This window comes from Amphiura filiformis, chromosome 8 (genome assembly GCF_039555335.1).
Source record: "Amphiura filiformis chromosome 8, Afil_fr2py, whole genome shotgun sequence".
NCBI lineage: Eukaryota > Metazoa > Echinodermata > Ophiuroidea > Amphilepidida > Amphiuridae > Amphiura > Amphiura filiformis.
Window position 1 is genome coordinate 70,767,327 of NC_092635.1, and position 27,998 is coordinate 70,795,324.

The 27,998-nt window shown below is 37.3% G+C and overlaps 1 protein-coding gene across 1 annotated transcript; it reads right to left on the reverse strand.

Moving 5' to 3' along the window:
* LOC140159706 (aldehyde dehydrogenase 1A1-like) lies at nucleotides 1–27,956 on the reverse strand. The gene is made up of 14 exons (XM_072183201.1): nucleotides 27,927–27,956; nucleotides 27,375–27,479; nucleotides 26,810–26,950; nucleotides 24,159–24,288; nucleotides 22,643–22,833; nucleotides 12,317–12,430; nucleotides 11,306–11,408; nucleotides 10,976–11,160; nucleotides 10,313–10,477; nucleotides 10,024–10,176; nucleotides 9,341–9,345; nucleotides 2,446–2,520; nucleotides 1,232–1,271; nucleotides 1–115 (listed from the first exon to the last, which is right to left on the reverse strand). Exons 1-14 carry the CDS (start codon nucleotides 27,954–27,956, stop codon nucleotides 83–85), a joined length of 1,470 nt encoding a protein of 489 aa, XP_072039302.1. The 3' UTR covers nucleotides 1–82.
* Nucleotides 27,957–27,998: the final 42 nt, after the last annotated feature.

The window sequence follows — 27,998 nt, forward strand, 5'->3', positions numbered from 1 at the left end:
GTTCTGTTGCTATCTCTTCTTTTCGATAAATCATGGTGTACTACGGGTACGAAGCATCAATCGATGATACCTTAGAAGCGAACTAAGAGTTTTTTACAGGAATTTTGACGATAACCTGGGAAATAAAATATCATATTATCATTTTATAGCTGAAAATTTGCTGAGAATGTGCAAAAAACAACATTGGACTATTCCAGAAAATAAGCGCATACCCTTATAGAGAAGTAACATTTCAATAAAAGAAATGTCTGGATTTCCAAGTTTTCTTTCAAACAATGACTAGAATTCCAGTTGCCAATGTTACTGAAAAAAAGCTTGGAAATACAATTAAATGAATGAAAAATCACGGACATGTCTCTCAAATTGAGGATAAAAAGTCTGGAAGTCCGAACTCCTCTATAGGGGATGTACATTTTTTCCCTGGAGTAACCCATTAGAAACGAACCAGACATTCAATAATATGCAGTGTTACTTGATTTATTGAGCACCTATTCCAGAAAAATACAGAACTAATTTTTTGGAATAAAAAAAATATTATCCTGTTTTGACAAATGAAACACAGCTAAATCCTAATCGTCCTAACTGGTAATAAAAGTCAAAATTTAAAATTTGGCCAATTTTTGTCAATAAGGCCCAAAAACATGCGTTTTAGGGTGTTTTTCGTATGCTGTGACAATCAAGCCCAAAGGTTTGTACTAAGACTAATTTCAGTTTATGCATTCTAATTTTTGGAAAAGACTTGTTTCATTTTAATAACCGATCATTTAATTATAGTAATACAAAAAAGTGGGAATTAGAGCAAAATTGCTGCATCTACTCAAGATTTTGAATGTTTAGACTTGTTCCAAGTGTTTGATTTATTTTAGTGACTCGATTGTCAGAAAATACCCTAAAAACGTATGTTTTTGGCCCTTATTTCCAAAAATTGGCCGAATATTAAAATTTGACTTTTATTGCCAGTTAGGACTAACTAAAGGATTAGGATTTAGCTATGTTTCATTTGGCAAAACAGGATAATATTTTTTTTATTCCAGAAAATTAGTTCTGTATTTTTCTGGAATAGGGAGTATTGTGTACAACATAATAATTTTTTTTTTTCAATTTATTCAATGACTTACCAAAAAGTGCACACGCCTATAAATGCTATTCAGACCATTATCTTTAGTGAAACATATATTCACAAACGAACCAAAATCAGCATATATTTTAGTAAACATTATGACTTTCTTACCGTCTTAATCTCGCAATACTCGGCAATTCCGTCTTCGCCACTGTGGAATAAAAATAAACATATATTATTTCGGTTAGTAGGTGTTAACAACCATGTGTTTTAGTTATTAAGGGGACTGCTTTAAATCGTGGGGACAAGTGAAGTCATTTTTTGTTTGTTGCACGATTTTCAGATTCTGAGTACAAAAACTCTATTTTTTCCGATAAGTAAGATTTCCAAAGGAACCGTACTCCCTGTCGTTGCTAGCAGAGCCATACGCCGCCAACGGCAACGATGTGGTCAATTACGAAAAAGGTGGATTGTTAGAGATAATGGCTCATAGTTAAGTCGGACAATATTTTTCTTCTTCTACGCTCTTCTATAAATGTTACACTATTTTTGGAGTGGCCCCTTGAGCCGGTGATTCCCCACGAAAGCGTGAAAATATTTAAACATTTTCTAAATGGGTTAAATGTGAAGCTTAAGTGTATTATCATTATTTCGCACATGTCTGTGCCACTCCTTTTATAATTGTCACCAGAGAAGATGTAAGGAAGAGGAGGGTTAACGGAGTAGGTAATCTGGTTGCACCTATTCATAGTCCTTTATTCTCAAGTAGTTGGACATCCGCTTGCAGTAGCCTTTGATGTGACGTGTGAGACCGCTCATGTTCGACCGATTTGCACTCAAGAATTGGAAATATTTCAAATGTTTTCTATAGAGAATCTGTTGAAAAGTATGAAACGCGTGTATTAAGGACCTGCTGTTTGGATGGGATACCACATGTGGACAATACCAGAATGAAATCGAGTGTTGTTGATCATTTCTATTTTTTTAAATGTATTTTCCGGTCATTTCCTGTAAACCTAATAAAAATGTTCTGATAATTGACAACATTCTCTATCACAAATGATGGAGGCTGAAAGTGACGGCAAGCGACGAAAATTATAATTTGCCATGGAACTTCAGTCATATTTTATCTGAAATTTGACTGCATGACAGGGCCTGCATGTATGGTATGCATGGTACGATGACATGAAATCACTGACCTATCCCTAAAAGTAGTTGTGTGTATCACACCCGTTCCGGGTTCAAACCCCATTGTAGTATTCTATTGTTAAGCGGCTAAATAGGGTGATTCATCATTTACTTTGAATGAGCGGTCTCACACATGTTTTGTTTGAGGACAGCTGGATCAACCTCCTCTTCCTTACATCTTCTCTGTTGTCACTTACCCCTCACGTCCAATTCCTGACTGCTTGTAGCCACCAAAAGGAGCTTGCAGTGAAACCGCTTGGTAACAATTCACCCTGAAATAAGAAATAATTCGCTGTCGAAGTTATGTAATAATCGGATTAACTACCATAGCAATAGATGAATACAGGTTTTTTTTACAGATCGCCCTGCACTACAAGCAGATTGCACTCATTCATAGATTGAATACAATACCGCTCTTTTCAAAGATACTAATCTTACAGGTGCTAGTGATCAGCATTTCTTTGACATCTATGGTTCAATGCTCGGAGCTATTAAATCATGGAGACGCAATAGATTACGTAACGCATTGTTCCCTTGTGCCGATTTGGTTTGCCGACAAGTTATTCATCGAGGTATCTTTTGTTCAGGACAAAGGAGTTCCGCCATGAAATCGGTAACGAGCCGATAGCGTATTAAAGCTATACCAGGCAGGTTACTGTCAATAAGTGATCAAAAGAAAGTCACGTGAAAGCGCCCACTTCAGCAAATGGTACCTTTTGTTACCATACAACCCAAGGGTGTGATTGAGTCTTCGCCAGCACACAAAAGAACACTTTACCGTCGATGTACTATTATTTACAGCCCACGAGAGAGAGAGAAGAAGTGATCAAATGTGGGCCTAAGAAAGAATAAGTGCAGAGAAAGGAAAAGAATGAATGAATTAATAATTATTATTACAGAAACTAAACACATAAAAGCACCAGGCAGCCATTTGATGATGTCAAAGCCTTTATGCGTTACGTAATTAAAACGCCCAGTCAGATATATTTGTTTGTTTATCCAGGTTGGTCCGTGAGGGACACATGCTAATCCATAGGAAATCCATACCCCGTTCCAAGCTTATACTAAACAAATGACAAGTCTGGATAGCCAGTGTTTCACACCAACTATCAGATCATATTTTTAACATTAATAACATACAAATTCGCAACAAACCCAAATTGTAAAAACATCACCCCGGGTAGATTTTTTGCTATTTCTCCATTTAAAGTATCTCCTTTTGACATGACACGTCACATATGTAGATATCAAATTTTTTTTCTAAATTCTGTTTTATGCACCCTGGTGAATGAAACTGACGTAAGCAAGCAATAATGACATAATGCAAGTCACACACCAACTCTCATAAAACAAACACATTTGTTAAGGTTAAATGCAATTGATTTTCAAGGCTTGATTCCAGAGGGGCGTAAGTTAATAATGGAAACAGCCATGCAGAAAAGAATAAACTCACGCGTACAATAGTGTATCAATCTGAACTAGGGCCACGGACAAGTCGCGGCTCGTAAGTCATCCTATATGTTGCAGGGATAGGGAGGGGGCGACCATGATAGGACCATATTTTTTCAATTTTTAAAATTATCCTGGATGATATCTGTCGTGAAATAAATCAATGCTTCTATAGGCTATAATAGGCCTAGTAGGCCTATTTATACTCTGATTATGCAATATATAGGCCTACAATAATAACTACAACAACAATAACAAAACCAACAACAAATATTTTGTTAATCTAATTTGTAAAAATATATTCATAAGCCGCGCCTATTTAGACTATAGTTTAGCCTAAAAATTCCTGAATTATATAATGAAAAAAAACTGGGCAAAAACAATCAATCGCTGCAGTCAGAAAGAAAGAAACGAACAAGAAAAAAAGGAAAAAAGTGAGAGAAAAATAAAATAAAATAAATGGAATGGGCCACATAGGGACTCGAACACGTACCAAAGTTTTCCAGCTCAAAACTATAGTATTATATAGTCAAACGTGAGTCCAGCGCGCTAACCGATTGAGCCACTGGGGGACATATGAAATTGATTGATCTCAAACTGACTATTATGGAATAGTGCATAACAGGCTCTTATGATAAACAAGCTCATCACCGCTGTAAATGTCGGCGGTATCGATGGCGAAAACCTCGTTTTTTTGCAAAAGTAGCTTAAATTTAGAGTGAAATTCAAATGGTAAGTAAGGGATAGACATTTGAGAAATAATGTAGGCAGTTAGAAATCAAAATTAACGTTCCACAATCCAGATATCGATAATGTATCATAACAGTGTTTTGTGGTATAAGATTCTCGAAAATTGTTCCCAAAAACGGGCTAATAAAATTTAATCGGTACTGTACTGTACGTGTTCATCGCGGTGAGGAATGATCTAATAGGTACGCATGAAGTCGACATAGACACGGATAGTGAAACCATGTGGGTTCGAATCCAGTTGATTGGATGTAAAAGCATGCTATTTGGAGTATTCTACCAACAACCGAATGAAAAAGACCACAGATACCTGGACCAGTTGAGATTAGCGATGGATAGAGTGAAGGCGGATAGTGGTACGGTGATATGTCTTGGTGGAGATTTCAACTTGCCGGACATCGCATGGGACACATTATCGTTGAAACCTGGGTGTAAAAACCCACAGGTCTCTCAGAGGATGCTTGACATGGTGAGCGACTTCGGACTTGAACAGTTGGTTAAGAAGCCTACAAGGAAGAAGAACATCTTGGACTTGTTTCTAACGTCAAACCCATCGATTGTAGAGCACTCAACAGTAGCTCCTGGCATTTCAGATCATGATGGAATACCGATAATTGACATGTCAACCAAACCTAAGATCAACAAAACCAAACCCCGTACCATTTACCAGTACCACAAGGCAGATACTGAGAACATCAAGAAGGACTTGAAAGGACTAAGTGACAGAATGATAAACAGAGATAACTCAAGTAAAACCACAGAGGAGCTGTGGCAGGATCTGAAATCTGGCATCACCAAGGCGATGGATGATCACATTCCTACCAAAAACATCACAAAGAAACATCAATCTCCGTGGATCAACAGAGAGATAAGAAGTAAACTTCGGAAGAAACATCGTGCCTACAATAGGGCAAGGGAGTCGCAAAAAGATGGTGACTGGGAGAAGTTTAGAGAAATTAGGAAAGATGTGAACAAAAGCACAAAGAGATCTTATCTTGATTACGTGCGCAACAAATGCCTTGAGTCTGAGAAACAATTTTACAGCTTTATCAAGAAACTCAAAACTGAAACAGTTGGCATACAAAGCCTGAAAGAGAATGGAAGGCTGACATCGGATAGTAAAGGGAAGGCAGACATATTAAATAGACAATTTGAGTCCGTATTCACCAACGAGGATCCAATTGACAGGGTGAAAAACATCACCACACACACATACCCAGCTATGCCTGACATGGTGATCAACAGTGACGGAGCAGAAAAACTACTAAAGGAGCTGCAGCCAAATAAGGCAGTTGGACCCGATGGAGTTTCAGGAGAATATTACAAATGGCAGCACAAGAGCTTGCCCCAGGACTCACACTGGTGTTTAACAAATCTTTATCTACTGGTAACCTGCCTCAGGATTGGTTAACAGCTAATATAACACCCATATATAAAAAAGGTAACAAAACAACGCCAGCTAATTATAGACCAGTGTCAATCACATCAATACCATGCAAAATCTTAGAACACATCATCCACAGCAACACAATGAAACATCTGGACAGACACTCAATACTAACGAGTTGCCAACACGGTTTTAGGGCTAAACATTCATGTGAGACACAATTACTCCAAACAGTGCATGATTTCTCTACTTCACTTGACAAAAACACACAAACAGATGCAATAATAATGGATTTTAGCAAAGCCTTCGACTCGGTACCCCACAATAGGCTATTGCTGAAGATGGACAGATATGGAATAACCGGAAGTACGCATACTTGGGTAAAAAATTTCTTGACAAAACGTAAACAGAGGGTTGTTGTTGATGGAGAGCATTCAAATTATGTTGACGTGCGTTCGGGCGTGCCACAGGGCACCGTGTTAGGCCCATTACTCTTCCTGCTCTTTATCAACGACCTCCCTCTGAACACAAAGTCAACAATCAGACTTTTTGCTGACGATTGCGTGATGTATAGGAACATTAAAAATGACACAGACGCACACACACTACAGAATGATCTTGACACCCTTTCTGTATGGCAAGACAACTGGCAACTCAGGTTCAACCCTGACAAATGTTATGTGCTTAAGATACATATCCCGTTCAAAGAAACCAAAGACTCATCAATATAAATTAGGTAACACCATATTAGCACAAACATCATCACACATGTACCTAGGTGTTGAGATATCTGAAGACCTTAAGTGGAATAATCATATCAACAAGATTACCGCCAAGTGTAGTAGGGTTCTCGGTTTCATCAAAAGGAACCTGAGATCTTGTCCAAGCAATTTAAGATCAAAAGCTTTCCAGACACTGGTCCGTCCTCACTTAGAATATTGCTCAACAGTGTGGAATCCTCATACCAAAGAGTTGACTGATAAAATTGAAACCATCCAGAGAAGAGGAGCAAGATTCGTGTTCAGTGATTACAGACGTACCAGCAGCGTTACCACCATGATGAAGAAACTAGACTGGAAACCACTCCACCTGCGGAGGAAAGTCGCATGTGTATCTATGTTCCATAAGATTGTCAACAATCAGGTAGCCATCCCGGCACACGAATTCGTGCAGCCGGTCCAAACGCGCAAATCTTCACGCCTTGGCCATAATCAATCGTACAGCAGACTAACAGGAAGAACTGATCAATACATGAACTCATATTTCCCACTCACAACCAAGAGTTGGAACAACCTGCCGCAACAACTAGTGGACATTAAACTATCTACACAATTCAAGACAGCCGTGGCTGAGCACATCTTCAGCCAGGAAGAAAGCACCCAACGAGAATAAGCAACCGAAAGCACCCTCAACATCCTCTCGCATGACCTCCGAAGGAGGTGTTGAGAGTACCTATCAGATTCAGAGTATTTGGTCCTTCCCCATGGCAACATTATTTCTTTGGTCGATTTGTAGTACAATACAAAAAAGGAGAAAACAATCACTCTGCGTGGTTTTATACGGAGCGAACATTTGAAAAAAACTGCATGGAACGTGTTTTTGATCTTGTGAACATGGTGCGTAAAAATGATTTAAACGAAGTATTTTCAAACGGATTCTAAACATTTGTATAAACACACAAAAATAATGTAAAGATACATCCATGCACCAACATTTGACTCACTGCGATATTTGATTGCTGAGAAAACGCGGTTTTAGAGAACAACTTTATACGTCTTTTATACGTCTTTTATACGTTTCTTCGTGTAACCTTAAATGGGGGTGAATAAAGTACTAAGTCACCCAATTTCGAAAACGGGAAGTTGAATATACACACTCATGAATATTGATTGGCAACATTTTCCAATATGTCAGCGTTCAAATCGTTCAAATTGGTTCAATGCATATGTACCGCTTGAACGTTGTAGTGCAGGGCGATCTATTCAAAATTTGTAGTAATCTATTGCTATGGTAGTTAATCCTGTTACACCATCTCTTCAACAGCGAATAGATTGAGATACTGCCTTGACGATACCAAAGATAATGCGGTAGGCATATTCAGAATTTCGACATATTGAAGATCGTTTCAGTTTCAGCCTCCCCAAAAGGAGAGTTTTATTACATTGTAAATATAGGCCACCGGCCCTTTTCACATCTATAAAATCAATGATTACAATATTTACCAATTATAGAAACACATACAAACAAAGTCAGTCATTTTTTTCAATACTGTATCTGGTAAGCAGTGCATAATGGCAGTATGAAGCAAGCACATATACAGTAAGCCAACAAATTAAGGTACCAGTTGCGTTCACCCCCTGTATATCCTAAACGAAGGCAAACATGTCATAATTGGAACCAACAGCCAATAGCTGCATCTTTCAGCTCGAATTTAAGACCTCATTCGTTGACATTGTCCAAGAAATAAAGACACGAAGATCCAAAAACCCAAGGAAGATGCAAATATAAAAGTTGCAGTTTGCACAATACATGCCATATTGATTTGTACACAAAGCGTACGCGAACAAGATAACTACAGGGTGTAACAATAAAATTTGTACAATTGCATTTTGACTTCTCAGGAACAAACTAAAAGAGTTAAAGCACAAATGTTATATGCAATACAATCAGTAATATCTTGGCTAAAAGAAGACGTTTAGTTGGTCTCTTTACTAGATTGGGTTCAAAAGTTATGTCCAATTAATTAAATCGTCCAGAAAACGTGTTGGGCCACTTTTGCCATGTTTGGGCATATCAAGTTTGAACCACGAAGATATGCTTATCGTGCATTGGACATCAAAGAACTGACACAAAAGAATTATAAGTGGTGTTTCTTCGTATAATTAACACCAACTTAATAATAATATGATATTTCTTTAAACTCTATAAATGAAGTTATGAAAATTCTTTCAAATTATCTTATAGATAAAGTAATTTTTCATATCCCTGAGATATCATTGGTAAAACTGAGAACAGTTTTTGCATCCATAAGTACAAAACAATACAATTTTGAAATTAAGTTCAGCTGGGCTTCTAGCTGTTCTGGGGCGACCACTATTGCCAGCATTTCTGTTAACAAATTTCTCATACTTTTTACATACTTCTCATAGTTATATGTAATTGTATGCCTTGATGGAAGACGTGATCTTATGGTTACTGAACTTGCTACCAAATGTCACAACCATAAAAACACGCTCTTCCAACGAGAATTAGGGTTGAAGTTGTTGAGCTGTAGCCACGATTTCTAGTAAATGAGGTTGTTATTTCAGTGCTTAGTTGTGACTTTCAAAAACTCAAGAAGATATTCTATTATGTAATCATTCCTACCACTTCGAATACCCCATTGTTTAAAACTACCTATTATAAGAGCACCGTCCAGGCTGGTCCATGGTTCAACTCTATTCAGTCACTTTTGTAACACTTAGACAAAAGTGGCCCATGCAGTTTTAAGACTAGGTTACATAATTGACCATATCTTCACTTGTATACCATCAATTTTATTGGAACAAAGCTTATCTGGTGGCTAAAAAATTATCTTGATAGAAATATAAAAATCAAAGCAAAAAATAAGTGGCAACCTTGTGTCATTCTATTTTTAAAATTGTACAAATTTTATTGTTACACCCTGTAGTGGTGTGCTTTCATTGATTAGCACGAAAAACTGGAATCGTGCTTTCATTGATTAGAACACACAAGTGCAACTTTTTATTTCGTATCTTCATCAGGTTTTGGACCGGGGTTTTGGACTACCGTTTCTTTAATTCTCAACCAATTTCAACAAATAAGGTCTTAAATCAGAGCTAAAAAGTACAGGCATCGGCTGCTTGTTTTGATTTTGACACATTTGTCTTTATTAGAATATACAGGGGTGAACACAACTGCTACCTTAATTCTTTTGCTTACTGTATATATATTATATGAATTTATTGCTATCTACTATAGACATCACAGATGTGGGGTATTGCTATCTACTGAAGACAGCATAGTATGAAGTTTAACTTCTATTTGCATCATCCACATGTTATAAGCCACAAAATAATAATACATGGAAAGGACAATTTGCGGTTAATTGCATTGATAATAATTATAAAGTAAAAGATAGCCAATGTTTGATATTCTAATCTATTAAGAACTAACATTTCACTTAACAAACATAGCCTGCTTGGATTGTGTTGGCAATAGTGATAGCTTTGTCAATGTCTTTCGTAAATACGGCTGCGGCCAGTCCGTAGCTTGTTTTATTAGCTCTATCGGCAACTTCTTCGATAGTTTTGAACTTAAAAATGCTTTGCACAGGTCCAAAAATCTGAAATATACAATATGAAGTTTGCATGTTGAAATCATTTAAGCCTGTATATTACCATGATTACAGCCAAATAATAAGAAAGTGTGCAATGTGACGACACTAACGTCAATCATTTTTTGATAAAATTTCTCATTACCTCTTCTTTTGCTATCCTCATATCATCTTTGACGTCAGAGAAGACGGTAGATTCAACAAAGTAACCTTTGTCTCCATGCCGACCACCACCGCATTCTAATTTGGCGCCTTCTTTCTTCCCGCTCTCTATCAAATCCATGATTTTGTCCACTTGTACCTGTTCAATCTGAGAATTATAAGAAGTCAAATGAAAAATGAAGAAGTAGGACGGCAATTTGGTAGGTGTGGAGTGTGGACAAAGCTTTTAATGCTCAAGGTAAAATGAAACAATTGCCCCATACTGATTCGTGTATACTATAATATAAGCTGTCTATATCAATTCCATTGCTACCAATCGTTCTGATGTTTGAGGAACTCAAATGTCAAGGCCAATGATCACGTTCCGTTTCGTTGATGATAACGGGAGGATACTGCCTAGGGATCGCCCATTTTTGTTGGTATTATTGAGTTTGTTATTTTATGACTAAATTTATATTTCATTTATAACGTCAAAAGAAATGTCAAATGGGGTCGTCTTCAAGGTTTAACAGATCATACTCAAGCAGCACATAGCATGTCCTTCTCCTTCTGGCCTGGTCACTTCTATTCTTAACAGTTACGCGGATGTACATTACCCTAAAGACAATAATGAAAACCTTCTTGCCATTTCCAGGAATGCACTTACCTGAGGTCCACCTTGTATCTTTGGATCGTACGGATCTCCTATTATTCTTTTCTTGGCTCTTTCTACGCTTCTCTTGAGAAATTCATCGTAGATTCCGTCTTGAACAAAGATTCTGGAACCGGCAACACAGACCTGCCCCGAATGATTGAATAAACCTGTGTGACTCCATTCAACTGCGCTATCCACTGAAGAAGGCAAATGCATCGCAACCAATATTATGACAACATTCAGTGAAGTAAAATAAGTAAAATAAGATTTAAAAATCTGCAATTTGAAATTATATTTTTGTTTAAAATGTGATTACTAAATATTGTAGTGCTCAATTCTTACGGTCGGCATCGGCAAATATGATATTTGGGCTTTTGCCTCCCATTTCCAAGGCAACCTTCTTCAGATTGCTGTTGGCAGCGCTCTTCTGAATTATCCTTCCAACCTGCGGATCAAATTTAAGTTTCAGTGCATCAGTAGCTATCAGTCAGTCGTGTACGTAAAAGGCAAAGATATATTACAGAAATGGTAAATTATAACTATAAACTTTTATATGAATAATCTAAAAAAGGCCTATTCAGTGATTTGCTCATCCGGGGATCATAAAAATCATCAAAATTTAGATATTGGCACCTTTTTTAGTGTTATACATTTCTAGTATAGCCTGCTAGGGGTTAAACCGAAAGCCGTGTATAATTTCTCTAGTTAAAGCCATAATATAACATTTCCACAAGAATGCATGTCACGACTGCCCGCACGCCATGTACGTATTGTGTTATGCACATCGTGTACGCGTTCGACTAATATTCCCATCGTAATATTAAAACGACGGTTCCTGCGCTTTATTCAAAATCTCGGATTATGACAAAACTACAGCACCTCAAGTCTTGATTTTTGTAGGGTATGTTAGTTTACTATAAAGTACATAACATAGTTTACTAAAGTACATAACAATCGTGTAAAAAAAAGTAAGTAGAGAAATTAGCCAATGGGGCTTCAACTTTGTCAATACTGCGGTTTGCCAAATTTTTAATTTCAAAAAATGACAATTTGAATGACTTATGCACTTTTAGGTAATTTATACACTATTTCTATCTATTTTACACTTTGGTTGGGATCACTGAACAAGCCTTTAATATTCTAGGCCTATATAGGTGTTAACCTTGTTTGTTTGCACGATTCGTCCATAATAAGAAATCAATTCCCATGCCAATACAAACGTTAAACCTTTTCTACAAGATTCTCATACATGTATATTTAGTTTCCAGGAACGTCATCACTTGAAAGACTGTACAAATTAGTGTTTGAACAATTATAGAACCGATCCTTGTGGTACACCAAGTATAAACCCACCTCTGTTGATCCAGTAAATGTAACCATATCGACATCCATGTGTTCACTTATGGCTGCCCCGGCAGTCGGTCCATATCCTGGTACTACATTTACAACGCCAGGTGGGAAACCAGCCTAGAATGAAAATCCAGGTTACGATAATATTATAAGATAATAATTAATAATGTCAATAAGATGTTAGGGTAAAGCGTTCTTTAAGACCTGTTTGTTCCAGATTATATAAGACATTCTTTTCACTCCTTCAAGTCAGTTCCGAAGATCAACTGCTCACTTCGCCAATCCATTTTTTAATTCTACTCCCGGTTCACCACTTCAAGTCAGTTCCTAAGGTTTCGCTTCGTTATTCCGAAGGGTCGTTATTCCGAAGGTTCATTACTCCGAATTAACGATAAGGTTCGTTATTCCGAAGGACCGTTATTCCGAAGGGTCATTACTCCGAATTTACAACAAGGTTCGGTATTCCGAAGGGTCGTTATTCCGAAGGGTCGTTATTCCGAAGGGTCGTTATTCCGAAGGGTCATTACTCCGAATTTAAAACAGGGCTCGTTATTCCGAATTTACAACTAGGCTCGTTATTCCGAATTTAAAACCAGGCTCGTTATTCCGAATTTAAAACAAGGCTCGTTATTCCGAAGGGTCATTACTCCGAATTTAAAACAGGGCTCGTTATTCCGAATTTACAACTAGGCTCGTTATTCCGAATTTAAAACCAGGCTCGTTATTCCGAATTTAAAGCAAGGCTCGTTATTCCGAAGGGTCATTACTCGAATTTAAAACAGGGCTCGTTATTCCGAATTTACAACTAGGCTCGTTATTCCGAATTTAAAATAAGGCTCGTTATTCCGAATTTAAAACTAGGCTCGTTATTCCGAAGGGTCATTACTCCGAATTTAAAACCACGCTCGTTATTCCGAATTTAAAACAAGGGTAGTTATTCCGAAGGGTCATTACTCCGAATTTAAAGCAAGGTTCGATATTCCGAATTTAAAATAAGGCTCGTTATTCCGAATTTAAAACAAGGGTCGTTATTCCGAAGGGTCATTACTCCGAATTAAAAACCAGGCTCGTTATTCCGAATTTAAAACCATGCTCGTTATTCCGAATTTAAAACAAGGGTCGTTATTCCGAAGGGTCATTACTCGAATTTAAAGCAAGGTTCGATATTCCGAATTTAAAATAAGGCTCGTTATTCCGAATTTAAAACAAGGGTCGTTATTCCGAAGGGTCATTACTCCGAATTTAAAACCAGGCTCGTTATTCCGAATTTAAAACCATGCTCGTTATTCCGAATTTAAAACAAGGGTCGTTATTCCGAAGGGTCATTACTCCGAATTTAAAGCAAGGTTCGATATTCCGAATTGAAAATAAGGCTCGTTATTCCGAATTTAAAACAAGGGTCGTTATTCCGAAGGGTCATTACTCGAATTTAAAACCAGGCTCGTTATTCCGAATTTAAAACCATGCTCGTTATTCCGAATTTAAAACAAGGGTCGTTATTCCGAAGGGTCATTACTCCGAATTTAAAGCAAGGTTCGATATTCCGAATTGAAAATAAGGCTCGTTATTCCGAATTTAAAACAAGGGTCGTTATTCCGAAGGGTCATTACTCGAATTTAAAACCAGGCTCGTTATTCCGAATTTAAAACAAGGGTCGTTATTCCGAAGGGTCATTACTCGAATTTATATTAAGGTTCATTATTCCGAAGGGTCGTTACTCCGAATTTAATATGAGACTCGTTATTCCGAAGGGTCATTACTCCGAATTAAAAAGTAGGCTCGTTATTCCGAATTTAAAACTAGGTTCGTTATTCCGAATTTAAAACAAGGGTCGTTATTCCGAAGGGTCATTATTCCGAATTTAAAAGAAGGCTCGTTATTCCGAATTTAAAACAAGGGTCGTTATTCCGAAGGGTCATTATTCCGAATTTAAAATTAGGCTCGTTATTCCGAATTTTAAACAAGGGTCGTTATTCGAAGGGTCATTACTCGAATTTCGGAGTATGACCCTTCGAGATATTGATTCTTCGGAATAACGAACCTGGTTGTAAATTCGATTCAATAGGGTTCGTTATTCCGAAGGGTCATTACTCCGAAATGACAATAATGGGCCTTATAGGTAAAAAAAAGAAAAAAAGAAAGAAAGAAAGAAAGAAAGAAAGAAAGAAAGAAAGAAGAGGAATGGAGAGAGAGAGAGAGATAAAAATATAGACAAAATGAAAGGATATAAAGAGAGGAATAAAAGAAAGAACGAAGAAAGGGGAGGGCGAGAGAGAAGAGAGACAAAGAAAGACAAATAGAAAAAAAGACAAAAAGCAGACAAAAAATAAAGAAAGTAATAAAAGAAAGTAATAAAAGAAAGTATTAAAAGAAAGAAGGAAAGAAAGAAAGAAAGAGACAGACAGAAAAAAATGACGAAAGTCAGAAAGGCAGGCAGACAGACAAAACATAAAGAAATACAAAATTAAAAAAAATGACGGATAGAGAGAGAGAGAGAGGAAGACAGACAGAAATATAAAAAGAAAGAAAGACATACAGACACACAGACACAGAAAGAAAGAAAGAACGAAAGAAAGAAAAAAAAAAGAAAGAATGAGAAGAAAGAAAATAAGTAAGCAAGTAAATAAGAAAGAAAGAAAAAAAAAAAAAGAATGGCCAAAACTTGCAAAAAATATAGTCAGTCAAATATTAAAAAGTAACACAGAAAGCTCATAAACAGTACCACACAACTTAAGTTATAATGAATCATTCAACACATTTTTGTCTCATTTGATATGATGACACATTTCAGTGAAGTGCACTTGTGAGCAATGACACCCAATGCCTTTAATTTCTTATACTTATAATTGCAAAATCTGGCCTTATTAGGCCTACAGTCAGAAATATTTTTTGTTACATAATAATTAGTTTTGAGATGAAAAAAATGAAACATTTATCACTTATTTACAAATGCAAATTGAATCACAAAACATGGCTTGGCTATTTGCAATAATAAAAAAGATACAAAAACAAAATTTTCTGTAATAAAATAGGTTTAATAACCAGTTTAACTACAAGTTTGTCAAAATTGCCTCATAAAAACAATAAAATACAAAAGAAATTGCATACGTGCATTAGTAAAGGAATGATTAGTCTCGGTCCCAGCCGGTTTGTGCTCCTCCGTCACTTTGTTTAGTGACGGAGGAGCACAAACCGGCTGGTACCGAGACAAAGGAATGATAAGTGGTTTCAATTTTGTGTTATCTTGTCCACGTCTATGACCATAATGAGAACCGAATATCCGATATCTTTCAAATAAAAAAGCCAATTGAAGCTGCAATTTCAAAGAAATTAAATATGAGAAAACCCGAATATGACTTAATTATAGGTTAATACATGCGTATCACTTGTTGGGAGTGAAATTATACAAAACTAGATTTCGCGGTTCTCGGGTCGGGCGCTTCTCGTGATACGCCTATTTCTAATTACCCAAACTCGTTACCCATATACCTGCCCTGACTTTTTAAACTACTAAGAAATGCGTCTCTCATTGATCAAGACCCAAGACACAACTTAATCAACTCTGTTTGTTTTAAAGGTGTGATGCTTACTTCGGTAGGCCTACCCATAATCTGAAACCAATCATTCGCCTCTTCCAAGCCCTGCCCTGTTACCACATTTAGAGAAACCGAAATTAGTATCTGGACGTGGATATAGGCCGTTACTAAAGTAATGAAATCAATCGCGAGAAACGTGAACGCAAAAACGGTTCATAGGCCTTCCGGAAATAGTCATCTTCTCATAAAAATAGGCCTACATGCACGTGTTTGGTGTGTGCACGTGTTCGGTATCTTAATATTGAAATATGTGTTGAAAATAAGGCCTATAATTATTGGTCCGATGAGATGCACCTGTTAGTCACACTGTAATGCTTTTCCGATGCGCGGACTGTACTCCGCGCACACTCCCGTTGATACTCCGCGTTAGCGCACCGCGAGCACGCGATAGTGCAGCGCGAGCACGCGATAGTGCACCGCGTGAACGCGAAACTCACGGGACGCGAACGCGATAGCGCGCGGACAGAGGACGGACGGACACGCCGTAATTAGTATTAAGATAATGCACTTGTACTGAGATGTTGATGCGTCTAATGCACGAGCCTCGAAGGGGGGAGTGCATTAGACGCATCAACATCTCAGTACAAGTGCATTATTTTGTACAATTTCTCGAGCAACAAGTGATACGCATTTATTAACCTATTTCATACACGAGAAAAAAAAATCCTGTTACTTTTTCATTTTTGTAACAAAATTGTTACTAAAAATTTGGGAAATGCAGGCAAATACAAATGCACCAACTCGCAAGTAAAATGAACGCGTCCGAAAGCACTGCGAGTACTACGCGGAGTGCGCGCCCGTGCAATTATACAACATTTATGCACGGCTAGTAATTTACTAAAGCTGGTTTCATACTTTCTGCCGCTTGCCGCTGAGCGGCATGACGCTTCATCATGCCGCTTGTACTTTTCTGCAAGCGGAGCGGCACACCGCTAAGCGGCAGCGGCATGACTCTGAAAGCTACTCTTGCCGCTCAGCACCGCTCCAAAATCGTATTTTGTTCTCATACGTCAGAGCGGCACCGCTCCGAGTTGACTTGAATTCAACTCCCAGCGGTGCTGCCGCCGCGGCAAAGCGGTGGAGTAATCGATATATCGGCTTGCCGCTGGTCACCGCTAGCGTTTTTAGTGAGATTGCGTAGTGAAGTAAAATCATCTTCAGAGCGGCAAAGCGGCAAGCGGCAGGAAAGTATGAAACCAGCATTACGGAGGCTTTGATTGGTTCTCACTATCTAGGAGTGTATACAATATCATCATTTCGCCATTTGCCCACTTCAGTGCCCCCCTTTTTTTTTTTTGGTTTTTTTTGTTTCTTTGCATTCCGTACCCATTCAAATCTTCGAGGTGTAACTTTTCATTAATCTCCTAATCTATACAATGAAAATTGAGTTTCTGCATGACTATTCCGACACGCCTTAAGGTTATTATGATGTTGCGATTATAAAATTTGAAAACAAAATTTGATTAGCAAGCTAGCCAGAGCTGCATCATCTTTTCTTCCATAATATAGTACATGAAAATACAATGCGTTTGGTGAATTGTAATTCATTATGGAAATATAATAGACATATTAATATTGAATAGCAAAAACTTGTTGCATCGAATATTCGACGTGGACCAAAAAGTGACACTAACAATACCAAATCCTTTTATCTAAAAACATTGAAAATCTCATCGTATTATCAAACTTTTGATAACATTTTCAAACATATTTTCTCATTTTTAAATAGGCCTATATCACATTCTCAAAGATCATAGTTTGCCAATACCATGTTCCTGGTTTTGAGGGAGCGATTGACATATTTTGATACAGTTTTCTTATAATTGACACCCTTCCTGACGTTGATGACGTTTTGGGCGCTTTGGCTCGGCTAACTCTAATCAGCCGGAATCAGTGGACCGGAAAATTCAGGGCAACTTTCATTGCATCAAAAATGCGTCATTAAAGGGAAAAACCCGGGAAAAACATATCAAGTACTGAGTAAAATGAAATCATTTACTAAGATATATTATTACTGACTTTTCCTTGGTCTCACATGAAATTTCTTAACATATCCAAACTGAATGTAGAACGTAGCCTTTAAAGTGTAGGCCTATACCGGGGCCTATACGAGGGATCCAACATGAAAGCTTACATCGGCTTTGCCATTTCAAGCAGCTTTTGATGACATAATGGTAATCTAGCTGAAACTTAACCAGGTATTTTCTTGTTTTGAAAGGTCCAGTAGCTTCTAGTGACAGAATTTAAACTTCTGAAGTCCAAAATCAAATATCTACAGTTGGTAAACATCATTAGCAAACATTCCTGACTTGAATATCTAAAAGTTGATATCCATGGTTTAAAAAGGGCACCTGAGTTTGAGAATAATTGTACAAGTGTGCTCTTTTCAAATATGTATTTGGATTTCCCTTACGATAATACATGTGAGAGATAAGGCTCGAAATGGTAAAGAGACTTTCGAGATAACCTATACTTAGAATGTCATGTACGTAGAACTATAATAAAAAGGGTTATGCAAGGGCCAGAAAGAACCATTTTAGGCATGAGAAGCCAGGTTCTGTTAAAGCCAGAAGGAACCATTTTGAGTTCTTGCAATTTCCTAGAACCCCTAGTTGTCCTGTATGTAGAACCCCTACAACCTGTTTGTTTCTAAGATTGTGTCATCAGTTGATTAATAGGCCTACTCTGTCTTCGTGTTCATGGATTTCAACCCTAAAAGTTCAGTGAGAGCACTCAACTTTTGAATAGACGGGTATAATGTGCCTGTCAAGAGTTATCTTATAACTGGCACCCATCCTGACGTTGATGGCGTTTTGGGCGTATTTGGCTCGACTAACTCCAATCAGCTGGAATTAGCGGACCGGAAAACTGCCAGCGAGATAGCTAGATCTCACACCACTCTTCGCCATACATACATTCTCCCAGCCACATTTCCCTAACATAATATGAAATGAAAAAAAAAAGGAAATTTAGTTCGGCAGAGGCGCCATCCAGTTTTCCGGTCCGCTAATTCCGGCTGATTGGAATTAGCCGAATAATAAGAAAAGACCCTTTTTAAAGTCAATATGCTAGATGAGACCCTCCTTCTTTTTTACATTCTACCCAATTTTATCATAAAAATGCCATGAAGTAATTAATGAAGAAACTTAAAATCAAACTATTGCCATCTATATTTATATTGCAAATTTGCAAAAAATTAAAACTTTTGAAATTTGTTCCATATTTATTGAAATTTCTCTACCCGATAACTCCCTTTTTCAAGTCTTATACCCAATAAACCAATTTTGTCAAAAATTTACACGCAATTACCCTTTTTTCATTTCTATAATACCCAATAAACCCTTTTAATCACCATTTATTACCGACAGGCCCCTACTACCCAACGCCTGTCGGCACTATACCCCAACCATCCTCCCCCCCGAGTTCAGTAGGGCATACATGTTTAGAAAATGAACGCTTTTCCAGTTTTTGGCCACATAGGGGCCAAAAATTACTTTATGGCCAATTTTGTCAATAACGAAGCATTTTAGACAGTGCAAACAAATCCTTCTTTGACTTGCTTTTGCATGACGAGCAATTTGAGACCATTTGCGTTGAAATCGGAGCATTTTTAATTTTTGGCCCTTGTGCCAAAAAAACTGACCACCGCCCAAAATTTGACCTTTTTGCTTATAACTCAAGAACGGTAAGTCGCAGGTAGGTCAAACTATACTTTTTCTGAATCCTTGCAATGAGAGGAATAATTTGTTAACCAGATTTGAGCAACTTTGAAATTTGACCACTGTGTTGACCTTTAACCTTGAATATGGCCGGAGTGCCGGGACATATTTTTTGTTAACATCTTGAATGTGTTATAGGGGAATTAAAAGCGAAAACAAACATTTAAATAGGAATCTATTCTTTATGCAAATCACACATTATTGCTTTAAATGTGTTTATCGTTAGGCCATAGACCTAGGGGCTATAGTTAGCCCTTAGTGTTTTTGAGTATTTACGTGACTGTTTAATCATGGAAGAAAGAGATGAGAAGGAACCACAACGACTTCGATCGGCCAAGTTTTAATCCGCTTATCTATTGACGCATGAAAAGAAAAGCTATCAATGGTACTTACTTTCATGTATGATCCATTTACCGCGATCGATGCTTGGCAAAATCATTACTGGAAAAAATTTATAACAAACCCATCCACGAACAAACAAACGCTACCCAGAAGTAAGATTATGGAATTTCACTGATGCTCTGAACATGTATAGTAGCTTTGTTTTGGGATCTACAGTCAAACTGTTTTCTTGATCGTGTTGTGTAGAAAATGTCCTATAAAACATCAAAAAGGTAATCAAAATCGGCCGTTTTTTTGCTGAGTTTCATCTTTAGCAAATAAGGTAAGATTTTGGTGACTTTTTCGATGAAAAATAGATGTAAAATGTTCTTAAATAATGCACAATGTTCCGGTTGAGTCCGGTTCATAAAACCTGTTTAATTTAATAGTTTATATGTGTATAATCGTAACTAGCTAACTCGTTTCAGTGCCAAAGACTGCCAACTCTGATAAAAAAGTCATCAAAGTTCGGAAAACTTGGGCAAAATTGAAGAAAAAGATGTAGGCCATCAATGACCGATGATCACGTCACCAGACAAAATCCTATAGAGTGCTTGCACGGAAGGTCATTAGTTCAAATCATCCTTCACACACGCTCCAGAAGACATGCAAATACATGGAATACAATACCAATCACCTATTTAACGCGGAGTATTGATCAAAGTAAATCCTCATGAATAACAATGTCAACTAAATGTCGGTAAAGGAGTGGACAAAGTGAATGCGTTCGTTGTGGTTCCTTCTTATCTCTTTCTTCCATGGTTTAATTTACTGTTTAATTTGGTTAATTTAGCCTTTACCTCATGTACCTTAACTGTAATCATGGTAACCTTTAAAGGTATTACAAAGTAAACGTATTGAAGTGTTTAAACAAGTATTTAAAACCCAAACATTTTAATTTTCGGTGCATTAATAGGGAACGCTATTATTATACCAATTCATGTTTAACAAAAATCTAACTCCATACTTTTTTTATCGTTCATTAAAAAAGTTAGGTTTCTAGCATGTTTCGTTTTGTACCTTTACTCTGTTGAAATCCCGACATCTAAAAACCCAAGATGGCCGCCAGTTAAATATGCAAATTAGGTTATTTTTGTATTTTTCGCTTTTATTTAACCAAAGTATTAATTAATTAGTTAATTGATTAATTAGTTTCTTTCTTTCTTTCTTTCTTTCTTTCTTTCTTTCTTTCTTTCTTTCTTTCTTTCTTTCTTTCTTTCTTTCTTTCTTTCTTTCTTTCTTTCTTTCTTTCTTTCTTTCTTTCTTTCTTTCTTTCTTTCTTTCTTTCTTTCTTTCTTTCTTTCTTTCTTTCTTTCTTTCTTTCTTTCTTTTTCTTTCTTTCTTTTGTATTGGGTTTTTTACCTATAAGGCCCATTATTGTCATTTCGGAGTAATGACCCTTCGGAATAACGAACCCTATTGAATCGAATTTTAACCAGGTTCGTTATTCCGAAATCAACTCTCGAAGGGTCATTACTCCAAAATTCGGAGTAATGACCCTTCAGAATAACGACCCTTGTTTTAAATTCGGAATAACGAGCATGGTTTTAAATTCGGAATAACGAGCCTGGTTTTAAATTCGGAGTAATGACCCTTCGGAATAACGAGCCTTGTTTTAAATTCGGAATAACGAGCATGGTTTTAAATTCGGAATAACGAGCCTGGTTTTAAATTCGGAGTAATGACCCTTCGGAATAACGACCCTTGTTTTAAATTCGGAATAACGAGCCTTATTTTAAATTCGGAATATCGAACCTTGCTTTAAATTCGGAGTAATGACCCTTCGGAATAACGACCCTTGTTTTAAATTCGGAATAACGAGCGTGGTTTTAAATTCGGAGTAATGACCCTTCGGAATAACGAGCCTAGTTTTAAATTCGGAATAACGAGCCTTATTTTAAATTCGGAATAACGACCCTTGTTTTAAATTCGGAATAACGAGCGTGGTTTTAAATTCGGAGTAATGACCCTTCGGAATAACGAGCCTAGTTTTAAATTCGGAATAACGAGCCTTATTTTAAATTCGGAATAATGAGCCTACTTGTAAATTCGGAATAACGAGCCCTGTTTTAAATTCGGAGTAATGACCCTTCGGAATAACGAGCCTTGTTTTAAATTCGGAATAACGAGCCTTGTTTTAAATTCGGAATAACGAGCCTAGTTGTAAATTCGGAATAACGAGCCCTGTAATGACCCTTCGGAATAACGACCCTTCGGAATAACGACCCTTCGGAATAATGACCCTTCGGAGTAATGACCCTTCGGAATAGTGAACCTTCGGAGTAATGACCCTTCGGAATAATGAGCCTTGTTGTAAATTCGGAGTAATGACCCTTCGGAATAACGGTCCTTCGGAATAACGACATGACCCCGTTCCTAAGACCACGAATTTCTTTCCAGGATCTGATACGTGGTTCCCTGAAATCAGTTCCTAAGAAATATTGGAGCCGAATCAGTTCTTAAAACCCAATGTTTGCTTTTAATCAGTTGCTTAAGATCGACTTATGGCCTCACATACACCAAATATGCACTACAATAGTTTAGTCCAGGAGAGATACTACTTCATTAAATCGTGTTGATTTTGATATCGGTATCCCGGTTTCTTTGCAGGACTATCAACATATTTTCTTTACCTCTTTGACAAGAAAAGCCAGATAGAGTGCTGTCAATGGTGTCTGTTCAGCCGGCTTTAACACTAATGTATTTCCGCAGGTGAGTGCATGTCCAAGTTTAATCGCCGTGAGGAAGACTGGGAAATTCCAGGGTATTATTGCGCCAACGACGCCGACTGGCTCGTATCTGGTATAGCAGAAGTAATCACCATCTGCAACAATAATTGATGGTGTAACTGATGAGTTAAATCGGTATAATGCATCGAGAACTGGGAATTAGATATGGGAATACACCAGGCAGTTGGACATAAAAGATGTCATGAAACTATATTAGGGAAACAATTAAGGGATCCAAAATGAGCGTTTATTGCGTTTCGACAGTATTTTTTGTGGGACATTAGAGCACCTCAGACCTATCGAATTGCATTCTGAATACGAAGCATGTCTTTCTGATATCAAATAATTTTCATTTTTTTTAAATCACAATATAATAAAAATTTTATGACAAATTATAAAAATTTGATATTTTTCAAATTTTTGATATATAACAGTCCTCGAAGTAAATTATATAAATCTAATGATATATTCTTAAAGTGTATGTAGCAGGGAGGAAAAGCCGACGGTCAATTGAAAATTTTGACCTTTCATATTGAAGATATGGATTTTTTTCCCAAAAAGACCTAATTTTTTTTGGTGTTTTGGGAAAAAAAATCCATATCTTCAATACGAAAGGTCAAAATTTTCAATTGATCGTCGGCTTTTCATCCCACCTACATACACTTTAAGTATAAATCATCAGATTTATAAAGTCTACTTCAAGTACTGTTAAATATCAAAAATATCAATTTTAATGATTTGCCATAAAATGTGTATTAAATTGCGAATTTCAAAAATCAAAATTATTTGATATCAGAATGACATTCTTCGTATTCAGAATGCGATTCGATATGTCTGATATGCTCTAATGTCCCAAAATAAATACTGTCCAAACGTTCATACCCCAGCCCTTAAGTGGATGCATGATAGGACACATAAGGGTCACATAATAGATTAACAGTATCAAACTGTCAAGGAATGGGACATTAATGGAAGGACATGAGAAAAGTTGGTAACGACTTCGTCGAAGCACAATTGAGTGTAATAGGCGAAACGCCACAGAGCAGAGGAGAGCTTTACAAAGCTCTTCATGGTTGACCGGTCCACGACAAGGGCGGATACAGGTTTTTGAATGGGGAGTGCACTTTTCCGGTGCACTTCGAGTCGAAAAAAATGTTGTCGAAAACTCTCTCAATTTGTTTTTGCTTTTCTGGTTATTTCTTGTTTTTGTTTTGAGGAGGAGGACTCGGCTTCTATATAGATCATCCCTTGGTCTACGGTACGTAAGAATATAGATGCAAGAACAGACCCCGCAAAAATGTGAGAGTGATAAAGTGCTTCAATCTTATCCCATATGTCCTGAAAAAAAGTCGTCTGAACAGCCACAGAGCCGGTCTGGCCAAAGGCCAGTGTGTAATAACATAGTAGATGTGATATTTACCAATTGGTATAGTTTTGCCGTGAATCTTATCTGACCATCCTCCAAGATATCGTAACAGATTTGCCGCTCCACCAGTAAATGGACGAGACATTGTGTGGTACAACATGCCATTGTCCAAAGTCTCCAAAGACTATAAATAGGATATCAACAATATAGAACAGAACATTTTCAAAATTATATTAGATTAAACTACACGCTTATAATAATATAAGCGTATCATTTTATAATATCTAAGTAATCACAATCTTATATCTATGAATATTCTCAATCATCCAGGTAGTTGAACAAAGTTAGATTAGGTTATAAATCATTTTCAACTGGACTTACTGTTTTTGTTGACTACAGTCACGTCATATTTCTGACGCTTCATCAGGCCAGATCCCTGTCTCACTAAAACCGTGTAACACACTGAGACAGAAGTTACTCCACCCCTAAGGACAAGATTCCTCAGCGCAAACAAAGTAAGGGACGCACCATTAGATATTATCGGGAGGGGGGGCTAGGGAGTTTTAAAAAAAAAAAATTTGCCTCACTGCTGAGTGAAAAAAAAAAATTCCCCTACCCAGCTCTGTATAAAGGTATACATTAAAAAAAGACAAAGGCGAAAAAAAAAATTCTGCCTGACCAAATCTCCCTAGCACCCCCGATAATATCTAATGGTGCGTCCCTAATATCGTTTATGCCATCAATTGCCAGGATACGATTACATAGGAGAGACTAAACAACCGCTCCATAAACGGATGTACCAACATCGTCGCCCCAGCTCAACGGGTTTAAACGATTCGAAACGATACGCACCTCAAAGCAGCCAAGTATACTTTTGAGGATAAAGACGTTATTGTGCTCGACAAAGAACATTTGTGACCATCCTCCACAACTGAGTCCGGATGTCGCCAGTGCCACTATTGAGATATGCTCCATCGAACTTAATAATAAACGATAGGAAAAAAAGGATTTATTGACTGTTTTATTGATTTTCTCCTACCTAAATGTCAAGTACTATAGACATGATATGGGTGTTTCCACAGTAATGAGACCCCCCAGTTTTATTGCCCTAATTTTTGTTCCTTATTTATTTTCATAGTTTAATTTATGCCATTGTTAATCTTTACAAGTAAGGCGTAAAAATTCAATGCCCTACCTACCTGATAATTTTGTCCACATAAACCCTATGGGGGTAAAATAACGGTTGTAAGACAATATAGGTTGTAACATGTGACTTTTGACGCACAACAGATAAAAGGTTGTATTTTGAAAAGTTGACCCTGTATGGTCTGTGCTATGGTTTTCCTAGGTTAACATTATTGATTCCTTCAACACAAACCAAGTGTAGGTACTCTGTGATCCATATCAGGGTTAGGATGTGGGTACAAAGTCATAAGGTTGCAATGTGCGTCAATGTTACAACCGTTACAATGTTACAACCGTTACAACATTAAATGTTATGAAACATTAACAATGAATGATATTTCATCGTTTTATCCAGGTTTGTTATAATAAGAGGAACTATGACAATCATAAGACAAAACCTTACTGTGATTATTTGGTTCATTTTGTAAGTTATATGTCATTTTGACATGTGCGTCAACCATTGACGCACAGAAATATGCCACTTTTGTGCGTCAAGAGATCTCCTGAACTATATATTTACATAGAAGTGAGTATTTCATAATTTTCATAACCAACTTTATTATGACACCTTGGATAATATTTAAAAAAAAATGAAATATTGTTATTTTTTTTAGTTTCATGACATTTTGTCTTAAATTGTAACGGTTGTAACCGTTACGACATTGTAACCCATCTCCTAGCCATGGTATGGATCAAACAGTGCCTGCATCTGGTTTATTATGAAGCAATCAATGGTGTTAACCTAAGAAAATTAAACCAAAGACCATACATAGTCAATTTTCAACGCTCAGTCTTTTATTCATTTTTCGTCCTCTTGTGCGTCAAGAACTGTCAATACAACAAATATGTTACAACCGTTACTAATTTTCCCCATAGGGTTTACATGGACAAATTTTTCAAAATTGAGGTAGGATATTGAATTTTTGCTCGCTATCTCCTTACTCATGAAGATTAACAATGGCCATAATTAAAATCTGAAAGTAAATAGGAAAAAAAGATTAGGGCAAAATAACCAAAAGGGGTCTCATTACTGTGGAAACACCCATATACATCATTTTAAAGCTAATTTCAAGCATAATATTTTGGTTGAATATCTCAAAAATGATGATTGGCGACTTCAGGGCTCAGTTGTGCTGAGGAGTCACATATGTGGTTCGAAAGAGGGGTAAAGGAAGCAATATATGTTCGAAGGGAGAACCAACTTTGAATCACGGAGGGTGACTACGCCACAACTTGTCTCACAGCTACGAACCAACCATCAGGAAAATTCCTCGGCGACTTCAGTGTGACGTCACTCCTACCACCGTGACGTCACAGGTCAACAACACAGCCAACAGACAACACATCACTAGCGTCAGAGATATGACGTGATAATGTAGTCAACAAAAACAGTAAGTCCAGTTGAAAAGATTTATAACCTAACTTTAATCACAATCTTGATATATCTATTATTCTAATCTGAACTCAAATAGTATACGGTTGAAACAGGCAAAATATTTACGGTGTGTTGTTTACCGTACCGCTAGGTAATCAGCATCTCGATCTATCAGGTCAGCTAACTTATTCAAAAGACGTCCCCTCGCAGACGCATCCATGCGGCGCCATGGTGAACCAATTTTGAAGGCGTCCTTTGCAGCTTTCACAGCCAAATCAATGTCAGCCTTTAATGTGCAAGTGTGAAAAATACGGGAAAGGATAAAGCATTGTAGTATAAAATGTGTGAAAATACCGATTCAATAAGCGTCAAAGTCGTCATTCATCATAATAGAGAGATTGCGATTTCCAAAAGTACGTATCGAATGCCCGTGCAATCTTTTCAAACTCACTCTCCTGTGACGGGATTTTGAATAGATCGCACGGGCGTTTGATACTACGTTTGGAAATCGCAACCCCTCTGATAATCGTCAACGTCGTCATTACAGATCATCATTTCTGCATAATATGCCCTCTCCAAAACTGAAGTGGTTTTGATTTTAATTGCGCCAGAGTCCCGACCAGAGTCGAAGTTAACTCCACGTCAAAGTCCCATGCAAGAGAAAACATGTTATTGTTGCTGTTGTTGTTTATACCTTGCCTAATTCTTACCTTTTCACCCTCCTGAACATCGCATATCTTTTCTCCAGTCGTTGGATTTATAGTTCCAAAGGTTTTGCCGCCTACCGAATTCACCCATTCATTATTAATGAAAATCTGAGAAAAAATAATGGGTCAAAAGTCAAGAATTTTCAGTCTTGCGTGTTGCCGGCATTAGACGTAATATCGTGATATTCTCCCAGGCTCGTTGGGAAATTTCAAGCAATCAATCATTTGGCAACTTTGTAGTTGGGCGCAGCTTTTTTAAAAATCGCTAGCGTTCGTTCAAACCACTGACGTACACATGCACACGCTTAAGAACGCCGCGTAGATCCGCACTCGAAACACCAGCCTCAACGCGTTGACGTCACTGGCAAACCAGGGTGAAAAATGGTAAAGCGAACCTTATTTCCGGATTACCGACCTTTTTGGATAACGAACCTGAGGACTAGCAGTCAGCCCCTAAATGTGCTATTCAAGTTGAAATCCATACACCCCTATAAAAGACATGACCTTAATCTCCCATTAGTGTAAATTTTGAATGGAATAGCTCAATCAACATACCTGTGTGAATTTGACGTCTGGAACTGCCATGTTTGCTTTGTATTACTGCTCTTTTTTATGACTACATACAAT